General features: G+C 35.1%; 1 protein-coding gene and 1 long non-coding RNA gene across 3 annotated transcripts; one reads left to right on the forward strand and one right to left on the reverse strand.

Annotated features, from left to right (window-relative positions):
* Positions 1 to 6395: 6395 nt before the first annotated feature.
* Positions 6396 to 11097, forward strand: LOC122308124. Its single transcript, XR_006241923.1, has 3 exons — positions 6396 to 6720; positions 10188 to 10241; positions 10334 to 11097. It is a non-coding gene; the product is annotated as an uncharacterized LOC122308124 (long non-coding RNA).
* Positions 7137 to 12422, reverse strand: LOC122308122 (probable glutamate carboxypeptidase LAMP1). 2 transcript variants are annotated; one of them, XM_043121294.1, is made up of 12 exons: positions 11303 to 12421; positions 11088 to 11155; positions 10819 to 10900; positions 10633 to 10725; positions 10354 to 10506; positions 9703 to 9771; positions 9302 to 9389; positions 8421 to 8504; positions 8005 to 8093; positions 7789 to 7905; positions 7566 to 7709; positions 7137 to 7412 (listed from the first exon to the last, which is right to left on the reverse strand). In XM_043121294.1, exons 1-12 carry the CDS (start codon positions 12248 to 12250, stop codon positions 7230 to 7232), a joined length of 2118 nt encoding a protein of 705 aa, XP_042977228.1. In that variant the 5' UTR covers positions 12251 to 12421; the 3' UTR covers positions 7137 to 7229. The 2 variants fall into 2 exon arrangements, with proteins under 2 accessions (XP_042977228.1, XP_042977229.1); XM_043121295.1 differs by lacking the exon at positions 9703 to 9771 and having other exon boundaries at positions 11303 to 12422.
* Between the last annotated feature and the right edge of the window lie 7312 nt (positions 12423 to 19734).

The raw sequence follows: 19734 nt of genomic DNA on the forward strand, positions 1-19734 counted from the left end.
ACTATTAATACAATAAGCAAAATGATATAAGATTTTAAAATTTAATATTATATTAATTAGTAATTTATCATATAGTACAAAACTATTTTATATATAGTTATATATTATATATAAATATTATATACAATAACAAAAATTAAAAAATATATATAAACTAGTCCGATCCGGTCCGGTCCGGTTTTAGAAAAAGAAAAATTGGAACCGGATCGATTTTGACCAGTTTAAAAAAAATTAAAACCGGTACCGGACCAAACCAACCTCGGAACTAGACCGATGCCACCGGTTTGGTCCGGTCTGGTCCGGTCCGGTTTATCGATTTTTTTTTTACACCCCTATTGAAAAATATTGATGTTTTGTTTTTATTAAGCTTCTGGCAAAAGGCTTTCTCATAAAAATCCACTCCATAGGGTTTGCCTTGCAAAATAAAAAGCTATAATTTGCAAAAAGGAGGTGTTTAATGTGAACTAACCTCAAGCAATTGAGATTCCTATGATATGACCTTTGTTTTCTACATGGTTGAGTAAGGAACTATGGGCTTTAAAACATAAAATAAAGAGATAGGATGAAAGAGGGTCACCCTGTTTGATTCCCCTGGAAGGTTTGAATGCTTGATGAGACATGCCATTGATGAGTATGGAATAGGACACTATCCTTATACACCTCATTACTAAGGCAATCCATTGGTCAACAAAATCTGTTTCTTCATTATTGCAATCAAGAAATCTCATTCCACTCTATCATATGCCTTTCTCACATCTAATTTCATAGCTATAAAACCAGATTTGTTTCCCTTCATCCTGCTATGCATAGAATGCAAGGTTTCATTGGCAATAATGATGTTGTCCATGATCAATTTGTCTGGAATGATGGCACTTTGAGTTTGAGAGATAATAGTAGTTAAAATAGTCTTCAATATGTTAGCCAGAACTTTTGCAAGAATTTTATACAAAACATTGCACAAGTTTATATGTATGAAGTGTAATACAAGCACTGGGTTTTTCTTCTTAGGGATAAGGGTTATTTGAGTTGTATTTAACCCCTTGGACCAAAGCTCTTTGTTAAGAAAGTCAAGAGTTGATTTACAAACATCATCTCCAATTACATCCTAGTGGTAGTGAAAGAAACTAGCTGGAAAACCATATGGACCTAGTGAGCTCAAAGCATTCATGCTAAAAATTGTCTTTTTAACTTCACAGGCAATAAATTCCCTAGTGAGACTCTCATTAATATCATCAGTTACATATGCATCCAAAGGTTCAAGACATACATCTAAGTCAGAAGGTTGTGAGGAAGAAAATAAATTGTAGAAGAAAGAGTAGAATAACCTGCTTATGTCTTTAGGAATGGTTGTCATTTTCTCTCCCCCCTTGAGATGCTTCTAATGGTGTTGATCTTCCTTCTCTATGTTACACAAGATTGGAAATATTTTGTGTTCCCTTCACTCTCTTGCAACCACCTTTGTTTGGCTCTTTGTTTCCACTTGATATCTTCCTTTTTTAACATGACCTCTACTTCTTTTTTCAATTGTTTAACTTGTTGTATAGAAACTTCTCTGTTAGAGCTTTACAGTGAATTAATCATTTGCAACTTTTGATTGATTGATCCCCTTTGGCTGTGCAATTCATTTTTACTCCATAGTGAAAGCTTGTGGCAGCATCTATTCAATCCCTCCCTAGTAGAAACAATCTTGCTACTGTAGTTGAAAGGCCCTTTCCAAGCCTATTTTTACCACCTCATGGCAATTTCTCTTCTAGCCTAATTAGTTTCATAATGATAAGGCTTTCCAAGTATTCAATTTGATTGATAGCAGAAATTAGAATGGGGCAATGATCAAAATTACATACTGTAAGAACCTTGACTTGGAACTAGGATGAGGAGTTCAGCCATGCACTATTAACTAAAGCTTTGTTCAGCCTTTCTTTGGTAAAACCATCTCCCTCTCTATTGTTGCACCATGTATACTTAGGTCCTTCAAAATTGAAGTCACAAATCTCACACTCTTCTAATGCTTCTCTAAAACTCTACATCTGCTTATAAGGTTGAGCAGCCCTGCCATGCTTTTCATTGTGAGTGAGGATTTCATTAAAATCTCCCTTACAAAGTCATGAGAGATTAGCACTTGGTTTGAGATGAGTAAGAAGTCTCTAGCTCTCTTCTCTTTTTGTCATAACAAGGCTGTAATAAAACCCAGTTAAACTTGAGATATGACTTTGGGAATATATATCTAAGTGAACTTGAAACTGATCATTCCACAAGAAGGCTAGACCCCCACTCCATCCCTTACTATCAACCACAAAGCTTAGATCAAAACCCAGCGTACTCCTAATGCACACTACTTTATCACTTTTGCATTTTGTTTCTATTAAAAAAACAAAACTTGGGGTGCTTCTCCTTCACCAAGTGGTGAAGTTTACGAACTTTTTAAGGGTTTCCAAATTTCGGCATTTCCAACTGAAAAGAATCATTGGTCCTAGCAGGATTGTTCAGTAGCCTCTGCCAATATAAATTACTCTTGAGAAACAAATGAAAGATCTCCTCTAAGCTTTTTAATAGGGATATCAAGACTGTCATCCTCATTCATTAGGACCAAATCCCTTTTTTGCTGATATAATGTAGTTCAGTACTCATACGGTTGTCCTTAATAGATAAATTTGTTTTGGAGTTTCCTTTAGCTCAATGTTTCTAACTTGCCACTTTTTTTGAATTTCCCATCCGGGTTTTAGAATTGAGTGGCTTTCTCATTATTGGCAAGTTGCTTCTTGGGCACAGAGCCAAAAGTCATACACGTAGGGCTTTATGAAGCAACCCTCCATGATTTGTATACCCTTTTTTTCCAAATTGAGTAGATTGCTTTTACCTTTGATATTAATTAAGATCCTTATCAGATTTGATCTAGATTGGTATGGTAGTTGAATCTTCCATGTGGGGTTGGACATTTCTTTGATTCTTCATATTCTTAGGCCTAAACAAGGTGTTAGCCATCAACTTTCCATGATTTTCTCATTCTAGTTCTTTGTTCCCTTGATCCTCGACACACTATCTTGATTCTGATTCTCGAGCTAATTTATTAGCACTTTCCTTTTCTTAGTCTTCCTTTGAATATAGATTTCATCGGGAAAATTTCTAAGTTGTGACTTAGAGGTATGTTCTCGAACCTTTTCACCACTTTTTTTTTCAACTGCCAAAACCTACTGATATGGCTGCACCAGCTCTAAGCCATGGACCATATTGACTATTCACATTGTCTAATAACCTTCCACCATTGTTATCCTTTGAGCATGCATTACCTTCATGCTCAATGGCTCCACATTGGAAGCAAAAGAGGAGCACAAACTCATATTTAAAAGGAATCCACCATTCTCTCTCCCCCATAGATAGAAACCTTCCTCTAACTAGGAGTTTTGTGATATTAACTTCCACTCTAATTCTCATATATTTACCCTATCCAATGCCTTTCTCGTCCAAATTAATTGCTACAGCTAGTTTTTCTCCATGCTCTTTCATCATATATGCTAATGTCATGTTGTGGAGTTGAACCCAAAATGGTTCATGTGTGCATGTGATGTCCTTTGTCGTTATGCCTCCATCAAACTCATTCAACCATACTAAAAAGGGATCAAAAGACCAAGGTCGTCATTTAAGAACATAATCTATGACTTTCTAACATAATTCAATCAGGAATAAGTTCTTCCCAACTTTTCTAAAAAATGCTTTCAGTTGACATCCTTCTCAGCAACTATCTTTGCAATAAGATAGAGTTTACCACATTTAGAAATTGAATGAAGATCCTCAGTCGTGATCTTAACTTCTTGTTTCTCTTCTTCAGCGAGTAAAAAATATGCTCAAAGAATTGACAAATCCTCAGCTTAGCCTAATTGAAACTCTACACATAAGAGCCCTAGAGACTGCAAAGAAACTTCATCCCTTATCCTTCAACGAAGGAAAAAGAATATTATTCCTTCTTGTAGGTGATATATATTAATTATTCTCGTATTTGCTCTAGCTTAATCGTTGAAACAACGAGGGACTCAATTTTACATGCCACCTATCTTCCAAACAAAAAGTTCGCACGATAAGATTTCAAAACTTCATCTATTAACGTAATATAAAAATTAAAAATAATTATTAAATATCAATTTTACATGCCACCCATCTCCCAAACATATAGATGATATGATGTTTTTATCTTAATTGAAATATATTATATAAATATACATCTTTTTAAAAAAAAAAATATAACAACTTTCATTCATGAGAGTTAATACAATGTTTTTCAACTAGTAGCTTACTAGTAATCATCTCAAGCCCATCTTCAATCCAACATTGCATTTCCTCTAATGACAACGCCAATTTTGCTAAGATATGTGCTATCTCATTTCTAGTTCTTCTTACAAAACTAATCTTCCAGCTATGAAGATCTTTCAAACTTTCTTTGACATCTTGAATAATTTGCCCATATAATGTCCAACACGTCTTGAATTCACCACAGCATCTAAGATAACTTTTGCATCTCCTTCTATAATCACCCTTCTTAATCCCATCTCTAAACACAGCTTAGTTGCTTTCCTCATAGCTTCTACTTCTGCTAGTAATGATTGAGTCAACAAGCATTGTGGTTCACTATAAGTTGCATTTGTTCTCCGTTATGGTCCCTAATCATAATCTTAACACCTACTTTCTGGTTTTTTTGAATCTACATAAGCATCAAAATTAACTTTAAACCAACCTTCCTTGGGCTTTTCCATATTACCCTCTCTGTTATTGGATGTTCTACAGTGTTCCCCATCACCTTCTTCTGTTGAGCATCTTTTAATACCTGTTATTCTCCTTACTTAGCTAATATCTATATTAATAAAAGTTTGTTTGGCAACCCAACTATTTTTAAATGTTTTCATATATTTTCTTTTCAAACATCTTTTAAACAGAAAATTCTTTCAATTTCAAATTTCAACTTTTTTATCTAATCATTACTAAATCTTTACAATATTTCTAAACAAAACACAAAAAATAATACTATATTTTCAAATTTAAAAAAAAATTATATTAAAAAATTACATTCAAATAATATTTTAATTTTACAATTTCTTTATTCAGATTTTTTCTCATTTATCAAAATATAATAAAATATTTTAACTTAAATTATTTTATTACTTTCACAGATATAGTGATATATTCTAAGGGCTCGTTTGGTTATACAGATAAAATGAGATGAGAAATTTGTAAATAGTAGTAATACAATTTGTGAATAGTAACGAAATAATTTGAGTTAAGATGTTTTATAAGATTTTGGGATGAGAGAGAAAAAGTTGAATAAAAATATTAAAAAGTTAAAAAATTGTTATAATATAACTTTTTAACAATTTTTATTTTGAGATTTAAGAAAGTTAAATTATTTTTTATATTTGTTTGAAAATTTGAGAAAGTTGTAATAATTAGATGAAAAAATTAAATATTTGAAATTAAAAAATAGTTATGTTTAAATGGTGTTTAAATATTGAGATCAGATGATATGAGATGTGATAAATTGAGACATTTTGTAAAACTAAACGGTGCCTAAATATCTGAATGGATGCTAAAATGTCAATACAAAATAAAACATTCGTGGAGGGATGAACATTAATGCAAATACTTTCTACAATTAAGACATGGTTTAGATAGTAAAATTTTTTCAACCTATTCAATCTCATATCATCTCATCTCAATATTTAAATATCATAAAAATAAAATTTTTAAATTTCAAATATTCAATTTTTTCATCTAATCATTACAATTTTTTCAAACAAAATATTAAAAATAAATCAACTTTTTCAAATTTTAAAATAAAAATAATATTTGAAAAATATTTTAATTTTATATTATTTTTATTCAATCTTTTTCTTCTCATTTTTCAAAATTCCATAAATTATATTAACTCACATTATTTAATTACAATTAAGTTATTAACAAATTATTTCATTAATCTTTACCCAAACTCTCATTCAGTCTCGGTACTTTGTAAGTGTGTGAGTTTACTATTTAAGAACGTCTCAACTCAATTTATATTATTTAATTATTATAAATATTTTAAATTTTTATATAAAATATGATAAATAATTTAAATTTTTAAAATTTTAATACAAAATAAATATTAAAAATTTATATTATAATAATATTTTATTTATTATTATTTAAAACATTTAATTACTATTCCACCTAAATTAACAGGAAAATGATAAGCTTACATCTAGTTAACAACTTGTATATTATGTAATAAAATAATATTATTTTAAATTTTATTTGGACTGTTTTTGTGACTTGATGTCTTTAAATATAATAAAAAAATATTATTATATTTGAAATTATTTATAAATTATGAATGAATTGTCCGCCAATCATTACCCAATTTGTTAACCGGGGCTAATACGGCGAGCTATCGAATAAAAAACAAATTGCAGGAAATCACTGCCTTCCGAAATCCGAGGAGACGATGGTTTGATCAGAAACTAAAAACAGGAGCGAGTACTACCTCCTCGACATGCCATCCTCCTACAACCTTGTCCTCAAGAAGGTTATCGACCAGGGCCACCTCTTCAAGTTGACTCTGCGCAGACACGACAGGGGCCTTGTCAAGGTTTATTTCAAGCACGGTGACTCCATTGATCTTAAAAACTATGAGAGCTGTTTCTTCCAGATGAAAGACATTTTTTGTGCCCTTCACACCCTCATGTTTATTCCTTCCAGGTGATGTACCCCTTCTCTTTGACTTTGTTCTCTTGTCTTCTTCTTCTTCTTTTTATTTTTTTTGGGGGGGGGGGGGGGGGGCGGGAATTTGACCCCTGGTTTCTGTAAGCATGTAGGATTAGATAGCAGATTGTAGGTGTTGGATGATATATGATGATCTTTTTAACTTATACGCATCCCATGAAATGAGTGTGAATCTAAGAATTGGCTAGATTTTTAAGGTGATTACTTTGTACTTCTGCTTCTGCATGCTTCCTGGTATATTGACATGAGTATTGCATATCTCACCAATTAGTCAATTAGTCTCAAGAATTTTTTGAATCATTTAACTTACAGTGATTGCTTTCTTTTATGTTTTTGTTCCTTCGAGCATTTGGATGGTGAGGACCTGAAGCGAGCATAGTCTGAAGAAAAACTTGGAAAAAGATGGTTCTATTATCAGATTAAGTTACGAAAACATGTTTGAGTTGCATGGCCTTTATTACGTTGTGGAACATGTATGTGCATAGTCATGTCAGTTCGCCCTTGAGAACTAGTGAAGCATGTCTGATAGCTCGAGAGACTTTCCAAACTTCACGTTGTACTAAATGCCATGTCTCTGTAGTATTCTCAGTCTTTGCCTTCTCAATGGCATAATCTATCCCGGGAAAGAAGCTGGATCCATAGTCATCGTGCTCCGAGGGCCCATAAATCTGCAAAAGAGAAAATAATAGATTTGGCAAGATATTCAAATGGTCTAATCAATTCAGTTCTCATTTCTGGAAAGTTTTCTCTTTTTATGTTGAGCTTTTGAAAACTATACCAAATTCAATTACGGATTCATAAGTTGGTTGAGACAAACATACCAAATGCTTATACCATGACCTTCCGTAGAGTCCATCTCGGTCTGTAAATGCACGCTCTGTCATCATTTGTCTGTCATTGAGCTCTCTCACCTTCAACGGATCTTTATTCCATATTGACGCCCAACCTTTTCGTTCTTTCATTTCCTAGAAATTCGTACTTCATGATTTTGAGATATCAAGTATTATTTGTTTCAACAAAGAATATAGAAACTCAATCTTATACCTTGATCTGGTTGTTTACTGTGGTGGCTGCTTTTGTGAGCTCCTCTATGGACTTGAACAAAGGGGTTAGGCTCACATTCTTATCTGAGATCCTATCTTCTAACTCCTTCGTGTACATCTGTTATTCATTTCATGGATTCAATTCATTGTATTAATGTTTGCCTCTGTTTTCCAAGACTACATGTGCTTATTTTGATAAAATTTAACATTAGCATACCTGGAGCTCCTGTGAGTAGGAGAGATAGTTGTAAGGCAAAAATTCCTCATCTGCTAACCAAAGAGCTACTAAACCCCAAACACTTGCCACTGTTTTCCAAGAAACAAATTTGATAGAATTTAATTTTTTGGGTAGTTGAGACCAAATAAAGGGAAAAATGTTAGTTTCTAGCTAGAAACTAATCCTGTACATGAAAAAAAATAAAAAACTGGGTTATTGAAAAAAAATATATTTTTTATTGAAAAAAAAAAAAGAATCTTGGACATGAACTGCTAGTTTTTAGTCCTTTTTCTTTTCACTTGTCTTGGAGTATATGCTGAACAAGCAATAATCAAGGAATACTTCAGAAGCTATTTTTTGCGTTATGAAGGAATCCAAATTGTTTTTTATGCTGAAAGGTAAAACTTTTATCTCACCTGCAACATGTCTACGAAACATTGGATCACCATATTTTTCCATCCAGATAAAGTCATCGTACATTGAGTGGTATACAGGGTAACCTGCACTTGATGACAACTATTTAATGGCAAGTCATGAAACTTCTAAATAGCACGCTTCCATGTTACACCCACTTATAATTTACTAATGGACCAAATGTTTTGATGTTTTGAAACTTATTAAGGTAATGGTGTGTAGTTGCTTACTACAATATTGAACATCACTTTTTTCATCCTTGGTAAGTTTTGTGATTAAACTTTGGATGTATCAGTTTGAGGTTAATTTTGGCTGGGTATTTATAAGTTGTTTCCTTTCAGGAAGATCAAAAGTTCATTTAGGTGATCAACCATGCATATATTTCAAAATCTTTTTGTTTAGCTACTACTGCAGAGTAATTCATTTCTTGAATGTGAGAAACTTGAAGATTTTCTCTGAAGCTGTGCCATGTTCTTAATTAGGTGAGGACCTTGTTCAAAGAGTAGTAGGTTGGAGGATTTGGTTATATTGTGATGTTATCTAGAAAACCCCTTTAGTAATGACCTATGAATTTACAATGTGATGAGCTTGCTTATAGCAGGTGGTTGTCATGTATTCGTTAAATATGATACCATTGCTTGAGTTTCAACACTTTGAAATTAATTCTTTCCTTTTGTTTGTTTTGCTTCACTTGGGGAAAGAAATTTTATAGTGGAGCCTTTTTAATTATCAAATTATTTATACCTATCCTCAGAATTATACAAGCTGTTGCTTTCTTTAGCAGAAAAGTGGTTCATGCAGTGTGCAAGCATGCATGATATATGCATATATCATCTTATGAGCTAAAGAATTATGTGAAAAGAACAGAATTTGTACTTGTTACCTCCTCCGAAAAACATTGCAACTGCTGGAATTCCTACATGTTGCACAAAAGCTGCAAAATCTGATCCTCCATCTCCTAGCCTCTCGATCTTTGTATAGAAAGTACAGGTTAATGAGTCTAAATAATTAACCAAATAAGTTTCAAGATTCACCATATAAAAGTCATCGCCTTTGTGTTATCTGTTTTTGGTAATAAGTTAGACGTGCAATTAAATACGACTGAGTGGTTTGCTAGAAACAAACTCAATTGCACCTTTTATGTTAAGAATTAATACAATGCATCTTTATTTCTATCTTAAAAGTATGGATTTGTTTCTAGCAATTCTTAAAAGGAAGAATTACTACAATGCAGCTTTACTATAATGTCAAGTTGATGCTACTAGGCATTTGAACTTTTCTTACCAGGAGAGAATTGTTGGAACTAACCCACGAATCGTAAATAGATTGTGATGAGTTATCTGGGTCTTGAACCTTCAAATATCAATTAGTTCAGTTGAGATAAGTGAGATAACAGCAGCAACAGATAAATATATTTCTTTTGGCATGAACCAGGAAGGGATTGAACTCCAGATAGATTATAATTTTGCCAAAAAACTTTATTGGCTTAAGAACACTTCTTACTCTTATCTACAAAAACCCCCACATTGCACTTTCTAATTACCTTAACAGGCAAATAACAAACTCCGTTAAGGTTTGATGCATCACATGTTTTCCTCCATTTTGACCATCAGATCTTAACCCAGGGTATTATTTGCCTGTTGGCATTAGTTAAAGAGTCCAACTATAGATTTTGATAGTTTGGAGAACAAAATGTAAAATAGCAAATAATTCAGGTTGAGAAGTAATTTAACCCTTTTTGGTTTTACATTGTTTCTGGGTGTATACAGCTGCTAATACTATTTGTAAGGACTGAAGTGGTGATATCAGAACAAAAACTCTTGGTAGGGGTTATTAATTGTTGCTTTTGCTACCGGGTTATTGTAGCTGCTAGCCTGCTACCATGCCTTATGCTTATTCTTGCTAGTTTACACAGCATTCGTGCGTTTGAGATACCTGTTGAGTTGCTCGTTTGAGTAGTTCATCAAGCTGGGGGGTTGCAGAGGCATGGAATCCTGGTCCAGATACAGCACAGTCAACATTCAAGTAAGCAACAGCCCTCGAAGCTAGTGTTTCTCTGTTCTCTTCTACCCATTCTGTGGATCCTATCTGAATACAGTAGTTTGGTTAATATATATATATATATATATATATATATAGAGAGAGAGAGAGAGAGAGAGAGAGAGAGAGAGAGAGAGAGAGAGAGAGAGAGAGAGAGAGAGAGAGAGAGAAGACCAGTCCATATTCCTCAGCGTCCCAATTGCACAACACAATTGTTCTTCGAGGTTTCCATCCTTTTTTTTGCATTTTCCCCAGTCTTTCTGCAATCTACGGTAAGTATCAAAATCAGGTGGTGCTGTTTTGGTATTTTTTTGCATCGGGTGGATACTTGACAAGGCCATCTAATGGAATCAAGTTTACCTCTAACAACGCTGCGGTGCCACTGTTGGGATCAACGGCTCCAAATGTCCACGCATCTCGATGATTACCCAGAATGACAAATCTACAAATAATTGTAAAATTTGTGAGTTAAACATTACGAGTTTGGTAGTTGTGTGACTTTTTTGTTATGCTATGATGAGTTACTAAAGCATGGCATGAACTTTATGCGCGCTTTCCTTTGTTGGATGCATATTGAACTGGAAATTTAGCCATTCCTTCCTTTTGTTTGTGAAAGAAATTGTACATACCTATCTGGCTCTTCTGCTCCTTCAATCACACCAATGACATTCTGAATTGTCCCTATGATTTGCTTTCCCTGAAAATAACATCCAGGGTGGCAATTAAGCAAGCCAAAAGCAGCTGTTGGTTCTAGTTTTCCTCTGATTTTATCACTAGGGCTAGATTCAACGTTTCTACAATGTGCATAAAAATTTATAGATGCTGTGTCCTAGTTTGAGCTTACAGTGTAATTGAGATGGACAATTCCTGGCCCTGGTCCAAGCCTATAAGTAGGTGCATCTTTACTTCCCTGCCAGTCCTCATCGGCAACTTGTCCACCAATGGATCTCAAGATTGTTTCACCATCTGCTGCTGACACCGGCAATGATGGAATGAGGGGAACATCCCCTCCTTTCTCTACCTCCTCTTCTGATAACCTTTCACATTCTCTAGTGCTCGCCCATCCCGGTGTAGTAGGGTCTCCGAGTCCTTTGTAAACTGATCCCACCTGTACTCCGCTTGGTGGCATCCATTTATCATCTGGGAACCACCGCACATCCCCTCCCCCACCGCCATAGTCCTTTCGATCTGTATACACCAATACCCCTATAGCGCCTGCTGCATATGCAGTCTTTACTATGTCTCCTCGGTATATTTTTCCATATTTTGCCAATGCAATAGCACCCGAGACGTTTACACCCATTTCTTTCAGTGTCATGTAGTCTTCCACTCGTCCGTAGTTCACATAAACCACAGGTCCAGAGACATTACCTGACTTTGCATATGCATGAAAGGTAGGCTGAACTTGGTCTGCTACATCAGCATATGGATCTCCATCATAAATTTCTTGGCGAAGATTGAACGTAGTGGGTGGCTCTGGAGGTGGACGTGCTAATGTTAAGGAACGAGATACAGGGTAAGTCAGAGACACCTCATAGGATGCTATGTGTGATTGGATGTTGCTGGAAGTAAAGATGGACAAAACATAGGCTGCCGCCTCGGCATTAGCCTCAGAGCCAGCAACATGAGGCCGGCGAGTGAGGGTGTGTAGGTGGTTTGATATTGAAAAGTTGTCGGATAGAGAAGGAGATGTGAATAGGGAGTGATAGGAAGATTTTGAAGGGGGAGAAACCAGAAGGAAACTGAAAGAGGTGGCTAAGCCTAGGAAGATGATGCTGGTTGCTTTGAACATGGACTTGTTTCTTCTATTTTTTGAGGGTTTGAGAAAAATTTTGGTGACAAATTTTGTTGCTGTGGAGATGTTCTTGATGTAGAATTTCTGTTATGAATTATCAGTAAGCAATAGAACCTCTAAAGCATAGTAGAGAGAGAGAGAGAGAGAGAGAGAGAGAGAGAGAGAGAGGATTGTTTGTTAATTATTGTGATAATCCAACATTGGTTTATCAGAGAGTATTATTGGTTTTGGGTGATAATGCAGGAGATAAAAAATAATTTTTATTTTTGATAACTACATTTATAATAGGACGTTTCTTGTTTATAAACTAATGCTTGAGTATTTCAAAAAAATAAAAAATAAAATAAACTAATGGTTGAGAGAGAGAGAGAGAGTTGTTTGTTAATTATTTTTATAGGACATCTAAACATTGCTTTGTCAGATGATATTAAAAAAATATCTTAAAAATACTATTTTTTGGTAATTCTGGTCCGTCGATTGCTGGTAAAGGTCGTATATGCTGTCTAACCTTTTGTCATCTAGAAAAATTTTTCTAATCAATCGTTTTGATAGATGTGTGATTGAGACAAGTTCCAACTTATTTTGTCATTTTGTTTCTGCTCTTGGGATGGGAAAATGTTACTCTTAGCAATGGGTTTTACCATTGGTTTCTACTGCTTTCATTTTTTTTTTTTAATTTTTTTTTATTATTATTTTTTACTTAATGATTAAATAAGTATTTTTTAATAATATTATAAATTTTTTTATTTTTTAAAAAAATATTTAAATGTATTAAAAAATAGATGTAAAAAAATACACAAAAAAAAAAAAAATCTCAAAATTACATTAGCGGAAGCCCCAGCTGGAGCTCCCAACAGTGGGAGTAGCCTTTGGGATGAGGATGCAGGATATAAACTAAAATATATTTTAATAAATATAGTTATAATGGTAAACTTTCTTGTTTATAAACTAATGTTCGATATAGTTTTCCCTTTAAAATGTCATCTGCATATTGTAATTGCTCGAAAATCTTTACCCAAGTTAAGGTATGCATAGCCCAGTTACTGAAAAAAAAGAGATAAAAGTCTTCCCTAATTTAGTTGGAAATATATTAATATTACTAAAATCCAAATGTTACCGAAAGTGGGTGAGGATCCCAATAGTTTCCCAAATCAACTTGCATATTTCAATTTTCTTCAAAAAGGAAATCAAATTGGAAATTGACTGAGAAGGTTTCGCTAATGATCATATATATCTGGACCCAACATTCAAGAGAAGGACCCATCATGACTTGTGGATTTTACAATACGCCTAAAAATGGGTTGGGTTGAAGAGCAGCGATGGGTTGGATGTTATTGTGGTATGACAAATGTGACAAAGAAGTGTAATGTCGTGGTGCAATGTTGGTGACACAAACATCGCGGATGCTTGCCTGAGGTGACTAAGGTGGATCTATCTGGTGTATGATGGTGGCAGGTGCCTGGCTTTGGATGACCACTATACACCATATCTTTGCTTTCTCCGCGTATCCAAATAGTGCACTGTTGCGTTTGTTGCTTTGCTTGTATTTAGTAGATCATAAGGCATGTGGAAGTGAGGTGTCATTGGAAGATAATATATATGTTAGGCGTGTTGCGTCCGTATGTGTTATCGGAATGCGTGAGTTGCCGTGTTGTGTTACTTGAGTTGACTGTAATTTGCAGTTAATTGGTTAAATAGTGAAGGAAGTTATGACAAAACGCATCCGAAATTAAGCCAACTTTGTCTGTATTCTTGGAGGGCATCCTCGAAATTGCCTCTATTTCATATTGAATTTACTAATTTATTCACTGGTACCTGACAGCCGACAGGCACCTCCTAGTGGTAGAAGATGTATGAGAGAGAGGGAAAGAGGTAACATGCTATGCATAGATTTATAAATTTGCATCTAGAATGGGTGGAGTGTGAGATTCACAGTACATCGTATGATGGGTGGAGCGAGGGCTGATTTTGAAAGACTCGAGTGCGGAGAAGATGGTGCTAGGGTATGCAACCAAGTGACGTATCTGAGAGTCAATAAAATTACATACCCTAGCACAAAGGCCCATCTTCTCCACTTAGGGCATTAGTATAATTGTATTTTTTTTCTTTTAATTATTTTTTAAACATCTTTAAACAATTTTTTTAAAAATATATTATTATACTAATAGTTACTGTTTTAACCATAAAATAAAATAAAATAAAATAAAATAATCAAACGATAACTTTAAATGGACCAAGTTTCACTTTTCTCGATTAGAAACTCCAATATGTAATTGTGTGAGATTGTATAAATCAAGTAAGAGTGGCGGTATAAATATGGGGTAGTGATAGCGGGCTGCCAGGTATTTACTGCTGAGTGTACCTCTAGCACAAATGTGTAGATTGTTTTATTATCAGTTTTTTGTAAATATATTTTTAACATTCTTAATTATTAAGAAAAAATAAAAGATATACAATTTTATTGATAATCATTTTCTTAATTACTAAGTAAAATAAAATAAAATAAAATATTCAAATAGTAACTTTGAACGATAACATTAAGGGAGTTAAGTAGCATTTTCCATACATATCATGTGATACTTTTTTAGTATTGAGTCATCATGTGTTAGGTCTCTATCAGACTCTCGATTGGGCAAAAATAGCTATATGCACATTGATATCAACAACCTCTCTTAACTCCTGAGTGGAGTTTTTTTTTCATATATGCGATTTTGCAATTTAAAATTAGGGTTTTCGGTTATGTGCCTAAATAAGAAGCTCTTTTCTCAGTTCTCATTCTTATAGTGGTTCATTCATTGTTGTAGTCGTTATTAGTATGAGGATCTACATGAAAATTTTAACTTTTTAATAGTAAGTTTATTAAAGATCCAACCATTTATTAAAAAGTCCTAAGACTATTGAATACTAATTTGGTTAAACTTTTAACCTTTAGGATTATAACATTCTACCATGCTTCCGAATCTGAGATTCGCAGTGGCCCACTCTATCAACATTGACTTAGTAGTAGCTCTTTCCCTTTTGGTAGCTTTACTTATCAATCAGTATTCAATAACTTAATACTATACTCATACATAGTACCAAAGCATTTTAATCCAGCCTATAGGTTGCCCCTTCCGTAACTTGAACTCTTGACATAGTTTCTGCTCTAATACCAATTGTTAAAGACTTAACTATTAATCCAAAAGCTATTAGACTGTTGGATACTAATTTAGTTAACCTTTTACCTTTAGGATCATAACATTTATAATAGCCACTACTTAGATCTAGGGTTTCTTGCATTTTGCGTAGAAGGGGCATGTCAAATGGGAGAAAGTGAGTTGCTGTTGTGTACTTGGAAGAACTTCAACTGAAGTGTTGTGAAGGGTTCTTGGATGGGCTTTGTGTTGGGTCTTCAAAGTTTTAAGACTAGTTTTATTAAGTTCGTGAGTTGGGCTAGGAGGGTGTTCCCGTGTGGGCTTGTTATGTCATTAGTTTAATTACTTTATCTTTTCTTGCTTATTGGACTGAGTTTATTCTAATACAATCCAGCTGCTGTTTGGCCCATGGCCACATGACAATTTGTTTGTAGTATTTTCTAGTTATTGTGTCTAATAGCTTTTATGCTAGTCACGTCCCTGTAGGAATCCTCATTCTGAATGTCAAGTATTTTCTTGTCCTCTTCTCTCTCTCTCTCTCTCTCTCTCTCCATCGATTTTCTGGAGGTGCTCTCCCTTGACGAAAGTAAATAAATCCTATATTGCTAAGCATTCATTGAGGATTGTTACAAGTGGTATCTAGAGACCCGTCTTGTGATTTTTTAGAGGAGTATTCTGTTTTTACAAACCATGGCAGAAGGCACTAGACTCAAGGAGCTACAAGATGGGCTCAATGCCCTAAAGAAAAACACTGATTCTCAATATAAAACCTGTTGACTTTGAAAAGGCAAGCTGATGCAATGTTACAATAGCTGACAGTGATAACAGACGAGATGTAGAAGAGAGGTCACCATCGAAGTCTTGCGGGGTCTTCTTCTGGAGTGCATACCAATGATGATGAAGGGAATTCGAGGCCCTTTGGTGAGGTCCAGACAAGGACTATTCGTATGGATTTTCCAGCTTTTCATGGTGTGGATCCAGCTTGGTGGATACAGAAGGTATAACAATTTTTTGTATTCCATAATACTCTACCACGACATAAAGTAAAGTTAGCTCCATTTCACATGGATGGTAAATTTTTAACCTGGTTTCAATATTGGGAAGAAATATGGCAAATAGATGTCTGGAATGCTTTCACTAAAGCATTGTTAGCCAGATTTGGCCCTAGTGGGTATGATGACCTGAAAGAGTCTCTTACTTGTTTGAGACAAAGTGGCACAGTAGAAGAATACAAAGACAAGTTTGAGTCACTGTCAAATAGACTGAGGGGTTTATCATATCAGTTTAAACTAAGTTGTTTCCTCAGTGGCCTTAGGGATGAGATTAGATTGACTGTACGGATGTTTAAACCCACATGCTTGACTAGTGCTTATAGTTTTGCAAAAATACAAGAAGAAAATTTCAACATCACCAAAAAGTATAGTAGATCTGGCCTGAGTTATTCACCTGACCCCATTATACTCAGAAAATCCAACCTACCTGTAAATGAGCCCATAAAAACCTACCCCCCTAAATATCCAGATCCAAAAGATAAACCAAAATCAAATGAAGGAAATGAGGGATAAGGGCTTGTGTTATTACTATGAGTCTAAATGGAGTCCAGGGCATAAATATCATAATCCTAAGCTCTATTTATTAGAGGAAGTCATGTTTGAAGCTGAACTCGAGGGTGACAAGGAGAACACAACATGGGAAGTAGTAGAAGCTATGGAGAGTAAAAATGAAGCTGAAAATAACGCCAACTCGGAAATATCCCTACATGCCTTAATAGGGTCACAAAACCCCAAAACTATGAGAGTTATGGGTAAGATTGGGGGCAGTGGGTAACCATTCTAATAGATACTGGATCCACTCAGAATTTATTGGACCTAGCCATCTTTAGTAAAGTAAAGCTACCCATTAATATAACAAAGAGGATCAGGGTGAAAGTGGCTAATGGAGAGGTGATCCCAAGTGAAGTGAAATGCAAGGGGGTTTGGGTCAAAATTCAAGGGACTAGTTTTATTGTTGAAGTACACATATTGGTGCTTGCGGACTGTGATATAGTCCTTGGAATGCAGTGGTTGCATCAATTGGGTATTGTTTTATTGGATTTTTAGAAATTGACTATGAGTTTTTCTGTGGATGGAAGGGCAGTCCAGTTGCAGGGATTAGCATCCTCAAAACTATTCGAAGAAGGCTCATTAAACCAGGGAAACAAGCTGGTAACCAGAGGAATAATTCTACAAGTATTAGAGAGCCAAGTGGAAGGGATCAAGGAAATAAATCAGGAAGTACCAACAGCTATACAAACCCTCTTGAAACAATTTAGTGAAGTTTTTGAAGAACCGAAATGCATACCTCACAATTGATCCCATGACCAAGCCATCAACCTTATACATCCATGAGGCCTTACCACTACCCATACTTCCAAAAAAACATGAAAAAGAAAAAATAATTCGCTAACTGCTAGTTTCAGGTGTAATAAGGTCTAGTCAAAGTCTGTATTCATCTCCCATCCTACTAGTAAGCAATGTGGATGGCACATGAAGATTATGTGTTGATTATTGAGGCCTCAATGGAGTCACTGTTAAGGACAAGTTTCCTATAACAGTTGTAGAAGAGCGGTTGGATGTGTTGCATGGGGTTGAGATTTTCTCTAAACTAGATTTACGGTCTGGTTACCACCAAATTAGAGTAAAATCCTCCGATATTCACAAAACAACCTTTAGGATCCATGAGGGTCACTACGAGTTCTTGGTTATACCATTTGGGCTAACTAATGCTTCATCTACCTTCTAAAACTTGATAAATGAGGTGTTCAAATCCCATTTGAGGAAGTTCATCTTGGTCTTTTTTTATGATATAATGATTTACAGCAAATCTAAAACTGACAATTTAAGGCACTTACAGGTGGCTTGAGACCTTACATGGTCACAAAATCTATGTTAAGCTTTCTAAGTGTAGGTTCGGATGCCAAGAGATTTCCTATTGGGCCACTTAATTTCAGCCCAAGGTGTAAGGGCAGATCCAAAAAAGTTGCAAGACATGAATGGTTGGCCCATTCCCAGATCCATTAAAGCATTGAGAGGCTTCCTTGGATTGACAGGATACTATAGAAGGTTCATAAAGGGATATGGGTAGCTTGCTGGCTCGCTAATCATAATGCTAAAAAAGGAAGGGTTTAAGTGGAGTGAAGAAGCAAAAGTGGCTTTCTACGAGCTAAAGGAAGCTATCACAAATCCTCCGATGCTTGCATTACCAGATTTTGCATCGCCCTTCACTATTGAGTGGGATGCCTCAACCACTGTTATTGGGGCTATTTTGATGCAACAAAGAAGGCTTATAGCCTACTTCAGCCAAGTTCTCAAGGGGAGGACTCTACTCCTATCGACTTATGAGAATAGGACCTTTAAATTCAAAATTGACCAACTGAGCCTCAAATAACTACTGGACCAAATGGTGGGAACTCCAATGCAACTGAAATTTATTTCTAAACTTATGGATTACGACTTCGTGGTGGAGTACAAAAAGGAGGCTGAAAATAGAGTCACCAATGCCTTGTCAGGAGTAGATCAAGAGGAGGAAGAAAACTTGATGCTGATTTCATTTTCCACCATTGTAACAATCCCCAAGGAATGCTTAGCAATTTAGGGTCTTTTTTTTTTTTACTCTCTTCAAGAGAGAGTACCTCTAGAAAATAGATAGAGAGAGAAAGAGATTGACAGAGAGAATAGGATAAGAAAATACTTGACATTTAGGATGAGGATTCCTATAGGAACATGACTAGCATATAAGTTGTCAGACACAGTAACAGAAAATACTATAGACAAATTGTCCTATGGCCATGGGCCAAATAACAACAGAATTATACTAGAATAAACCTAGTCCAATATGCAGGAAAAGACAAAGTAATTAAACTATTGACATAACGGGCCCACACGGGAACACCCTCCCGGCCCAACTCACGAACTTAATAAAACTAAACTCTCAAGCCCACTTTGATGCAGCCCATCCAAGAACCCTTCACAAAAATTCAATTGAAGTTCTTCCATGTACATGACAACAACTCACTTTCTCCCCTTCGACATGCCCCTTTTGCGCAGAATGCAAGAAACCCTAAATCTGAATAGTGGCTATTATAATTCTTCCCATCTTCAAAACACCTTACCCACAAGGTGAGGAAATCCTTCTCTGAGTGTATCATAATTTTCCCATGTGGCTTCATTTGATTCTTGCCCATGCCAGCGTATGAGGACTTCAAGCTTGGCCTTATTTCCTAATTTCACCATTCAGCAAGATAACACTTCTTTAGGCTTAGGTTTAATGATGCCATTATCATCTATGAGAGGTAGCTCTGGAACGGTA

This window comes from Carya illinoinensis, chromosome 4, assembly GCF_018687715.1.
Source record: "Carya illinoinensis cultivar Pawnee chromosome 4, C.illinoinensisPawnee_v1, whole genome shotgun sequence".
Taxonomy (NCBI): domain Eukaryota; kingdom Viridiplantae; phylum Streptophyta; class Magnoliopsida; order Fagales; family Juglandaceae; genus Carya; species Carya illinoinensis.